At 49.5% G+C, this 5100-nt stretch overlaps 1 protein-coding gene and 1 long non-coding RNA gene across 2 annotated transcripts; both read right to left on the bottom strand.

Moving 5' to 3' along the window:
* Positions 1 to 112: 112 nt before the first annotated feature.
* Positions 113 to 2223, bottom strand: LOC107081120 (ankyrin repeat domain-containing protein SOWAHC-like). Its single transcript, XM_015369329.1, has one exon. It carries the CDS (start codon positions 2148 to 2150, stop codon positions 858 to 860), a length of 1293 nt encoding a protein of 430 aa, XP_015224815.1. The 5' UTR covers positions 2151 to 2223; the 3' UTR covers positions 113 to 857.
* Positions 2224 to 3889: 1666 nt separating this feature from the next.
* LOC107081121 lies at positions 3890 to 5013 on the bottom strand. Its single transcript, XR_001481032.1, has 3 exons — positions 4749 to 5013; positions 4596 to 4675; positions 3890 to 4480 (listed from the first exon to the last, which is right to left on the bottom strand). It is a non-coding gene; the product is annotated as an uncharacterized LOC107081121 (long non-coding RNA).
* Between the last annotated feature and the right edge of the window lie 87 nt (positions 5014 to 5100).

Raw genomic sequence — 5100 nt, forward strand, 5'->3', positions numbered from 1 at the left:
CAAACATTAATGTCTGGTAAATAATGCTGGAAACTGGCTGTTTATTTAGGATATTATTACATTACAGATAAGATAGTGTTATATTGTCTTTATAATTGTTAAAAGTGATTTTAGATTTGAATAAACTCAGGCTCATTCTCAGTGTTTTGCTTTATAGATGATGCCACTAAAAAAGAAAACAGACATACGGAGCTATTTAAACAGTCAGACAGTAAGCAATATAGGACGATGATAAAAGGTTGAGTTACATTTAATCCTTTACTAATAAAACGCACTTATACATTATATGATTATAGGAAACAGATATGCAGTAATAATGATGCAGGGCAGCTTGTAGGTGAAGCAGCTGCCCTTCAGGTGAAACTAAAATGTTTCCACATGAGGAGTTCTGGATGGAGAATATTGACAGACAGCAAAATGCTGCTTTTCTCTTTAAACAATGAATTCCTCTAATCTCACATCCAGCATAACAAAGGGCATATGGCATAGCACCAATGACACCCGGCCAATAGCGTCCCTACCAGAGTTCAGACCTACAGCCTTGGGTTGATGGTTCTGTTAGAGGAGGTTCTGCTTGGTTCTGGAGGCTGGGTGTTGGCGGTGGAAAGGTGAGCGTCTGATTGTGAGGAATGTGGGGAATGTGTGCGGCGCCAAGCATGAAGCAGCATGCCGCGGATTCCTGTTGCTTCATGCTGAGATGGGAGAACCGGAGCGCCGCGGCTGACGGGTCCAAACAGAACCAGAACCCCCCCCCTTAGCTAGCCGGTCTCTAGGAAACAGAAAGCCAGAAGCCTCCATCAGAGTCTGCTGCTCCCTGTGTTTCAGCCAGCTGAGCGGCAGTGTGCAGCGCCGGGGGCTCAGCCTAAGAAGTGTGTTTTGGGCCTGGGGGGCCTCCCCTGGGGTCCGTCCGGGTCCCTGAAGGAGGCCCTGTGGACGATGTGGGACGCCCTCAGGCGGATCTTCTGCAGGTTGGGCTTCATGCGGCTCAGCGAGGACCTCCTGCGCAGCGGTTTGACCCGGAGGCGGCCCTCGGCGCCCGCCGCCTCGCCGTCCATGTTCTGGAGGGCTTTGGAGAACCTCCAGCGGCCTCCCTCTTTAGGCTCCGCCCCCTCAGACACGGAGAGCTCGTAATCTCCTACGATGTCCCGGATGTCGGCGCCGGCGTCGTGGGTGAGGTACTGGCAGGCCTTCCGGCCGCTGTAGTCCCTGGCGTCCACGTCGGCGCCGTAGGCCCCCACCAGGAGCTTCACCACCTCCATGTGGCCGTGGATGGCGGCCAGGTGCAGCGGCGTGTAGCCCATGTTGGAGCGGACGTCCACGGCGAGGGGCAGCCGGTGCTGCTTGGCGAAGTTGACGATGAGCGCCATCATCTCGGGGTTGTTGTGCTTGGCGGCCCAGTGCAGGCAGGTGAAGCCGCTCACAAAGTCCTTCTTCAGAAGCAGGCCCGGCTCGGCCGCCAGCAGGCGCTGCAGGCCGGCCCACTCCCCGTCGGAGGCGCACAGCATCCACTCGTGCTCCAGGGGGTCAAGGGTCACCGCCAGCCGTTCCTCGTCCTGTGAGTCCAGGTCTGTCCTGGGGGCCTCGCCGGCGGAACGGAGCACCAGGCTCCTCCTGACGTCAGGAGAACGCCTCATCATCACCTGGAGGAAGTGCTCCCGGCTGGCCCTGGGACTGCAGCCGCCCTCGCTGCTGGACGCGTCCTCCTGGTCCTCTGTGGACAGGAGGCTCTGCTGAGAACCCCCTGGTTCCGCCTCCGCCGGGCCCTCAGGTTCCTGTGGTTCCACCGGGCCCTGGGGGCCCTCAGGTTCCACCTCAGGGCCCTGCGGCTCCTCAGGTCCAGGCAGGACGAAGACGCTCCCGTCCTGAGGGAGCGGTGACGCCTGGATCACTGTGATCTGTGGAACATCTCTGCGGCTCCTGGAGCCCCTCCTGGAGCCCCTCCCGGAGCCCCTCCTGAGCAGCTCCAGGCTCCCAGAGTTCCCCATGACGTCAGAGCGCTGTCCCCCCCCCTGAGCCAGCTGTCCCCCTTCCTCCGTCCTCGTCCGGCGGCTCTCTCCCTGCTCTGAAGGAACGCGGAACTTTCCTCCTGTCATTTCCGCAACTGGAGCCTCGCGCTGCCTGCTGCACCTGGGCGCGTGCGGCTGCGTCATCGCGGCAGCTCACCTGGTTGGTCCTGTCGGAGCGGAGCCTTTCCTCCCGCGCTCTGCCGCGCGCCTCCGAGCCTGGAGATGAAGGCGGCGGCTCGATCTAAGCGTTCTCTGCCTCCTAGCAACGCGGCGCTTCCGCTCTGACCAAATAAGGTGAAGGAGAGCTGCTGCTATGGAGGACCAGTCCTGCCACGATTAGAAATACAGGAAGAAATGAAGGACTTAATCATTAATTATATAAAATTGTTTGGAAAAGTAGCTAATATTATAAATCTGTGTGACATTTAACGTCAAACAGATTTCTGCCATAAAGACATATATATTCAAGCAATTTTCTATTATTACTTTTATATTATTAATTAATATTAAGCCCTTCAATTGTGTAATTATTTTTAATTATGGCTGGATTGGTCCTCCATACTCAATACAATCCTGCCATGATTAAAAATACATACAGAAATAAATGAAAGACTTAATAATTAATAACATTAAATCGCTTGAAAAAGTAGCTAATAAATATGGAGGACCAATGCTGCCATAATTGAAAATACCTTTTCAAGGCATTTTATATTAATAAAATCAATGTATTTCTGTACTTGTATTAAACTCTCTTCAACAATTGATGGATTATTCATCTAAAAATATATTCTTCTTGCATTTAAGCCAACTTATTTTATATCCTGTTATACATTTTCCTGAAATCTTTTGTTTTGTAAGAAAAGTAAGAATAAAGGTGGAAGATAAAATATATCTTTAGATGAATAATTGTAGGACGACTGTGGAGGACCAATCATGCCTTCATTAGAAATTCATACAGAAATAAATGGACTTAATAATTAATAATATAAAATTGCTTGAAAAAGTAATCTCCTTATATTTGATCAGTTGTTAAAGAAATATCAGATTTTTAATTATTTTGTCACATTTAATGTCACACAAATTCATATTTGCTTCTTTTTCAAGGAATTTTATATCATTAATTATTAAGGCCTTCAATTCTTTTTGTATGTTTTTATTTATTCTGTATGTATTTTCAATGACGGCTGGATTGGTCCTCCATACTTAGAAGAACTACTGTAATTATTTAAGGATTACGCGTCAATAGATTAATTAATTCAGCAGAGGGAAAGTAATGACTTCAGGGTTAGGATTCACTGGATGGGAACAACTGAAGGTTAATGATGCATCTTAAAGGAAATACTGACACCTGCTGGACATTTAATGATACTACAGGCAACACATTGGACAGACTAAACTGATTTGATGACCTCGTACAATGATAACTTTAAGTTCTTGTAGGTTATATTATATTATTTCATATCTATGTTTAAATTAAAAATATCTTTGATATTTTTAGATGCAGCCAATAAATAATGTAAACATTTAACGTGATAATTTAGCGGGAATTGTGGATGAGGATACTCGTGGAACAGGATTTTAAATCCTATTTTTAAAACAGTAGAAGTTTAAAATGAACTTTAATTCAGATAAGTTGAGTGATAGAAGAGAGCAACAATCTGAAGCTAACCTATGGGACTGCTAGCCGCTAATAGCGGCCATTTATTGGGATGATAACATCTGAATCGGCTGCAAACACACTGAATCAAACTGAGGAGGAGGAAACATCAGATGATGAACAGATTAGATGGTTTTTATTCTCCATCCTTACCTGCTCACAGCTGATTTCACCTAAATAGACACACTGATCTGCTTCCATTAAAGAAATAATCCCATAATATTATCGCAGTCTAGCAGTGGAATATTGATCTACAAATGGAACAACAGAGAGGGCTTTCATTAAATCTGAAAACAGCCTGCCATATTTCAGAGTTCCCGCCCCTGCAGGCGTTATTGATAATTATTAATAATATACATGTTAATTATTGCTGCTTTTTTATTATTTTAATCAGATAAATAAGCAGCAGAACCTAAACCCTCCTTCTTCCCCAGCAAACAGAAACCAGAACCGATCAGAATCAAAGTTTATTGTTCAGTTTATGGATCAGAACCAGAGGACGGCTCTCTGCTGCCCCCCTCTGGCTCACAGGGGGACTGCCTCATTAACAGCTCAGCGGGGTGGGCGGGGCCACAGGGGAGGCCACCCATTGGTGGAGCCATGGGGTGGTCCAGATGTTCTCCTTTAGAACAGAACCCGTCCCGGTCCACTTGGTTCTGTCGATGACGTTGTTGGTTGCCGTGGGAACCGGTAGTTGAAGAACCAGGAGCTCATGAAGACGGCGTCGCTATGGAAACCAGATCCGGGTCGACGGAGGACGGCGCCGCCTGCTTCAGGGTCTGCAGCGCAGGAAGGACCTGGTCCATCCGCGTCACACCTGGAACACACAGAGGTCCGGTTAGTCCACGGCCGGCCAGCAGGGGGCAGCGGGGTCCGGTTAGTCCACGGCCGGCCAGCAGGGGGCAGCGGGGGAACCGAGGTCCGATCCTCACCCAGAACCTCCAGGATCCGGGTCATCAGGCTGTGGAAGGCAGGGAAGAACTCCTGGTGCTGCTTCAGCTTGGCCTGGATGCTGCCGCGACAAAGCAGAACTTCAGAACCGGAGCAGGACTCCAGAACCGCAGCAGAACCTCTGTTCTACTCACCGCTGCTGGGCTGCAGAGTCGGGCCTGCAGGCGGTCCGGTTCTGCCGGGCCCAGCGCCGCTCCTCCTCTCTGGCGGTGAAGTGGATTTTCTTCCTGAGACGGGTCGCCTCCTCCTCCAGCCGGGCCCGGTTCTGCTCCAGCAGCAGACACCTCCTCTGAAACAAAGCGGGACGGAACCAATGCCGTCAGGTCCGGTTCTGAAACTTCAGCGGGTCACCATCTGGTTCTGGTCCGCTCCATGGAGCCAGACGGCCACCAGGTACCAGAACACGGTGGTACTGAGTTAACGGGTCGAACCAGAACCCACAGATGATCAACCGGGCTTCTATTGGACCTCAGCAGAACCACAGGC

The sequence above is a fragment of the Cyprinodon variegatus genome, unplaced genomic scaffold, assembly GCF_000732505.1.
Source record: "Cyprinodon variegatus isolate N-32 unplaced genomic scaffold, C_variegatus-1.0 Scaffold2982, whole genome shotgun sequence".
Lineage (NCBI taxonomy): Eukaryota > Metazoa > Chordata > Actinopteri > Cyprinodontiformes > Cyprinodontidae > Cyprinodon > Cyprinodon variegatus.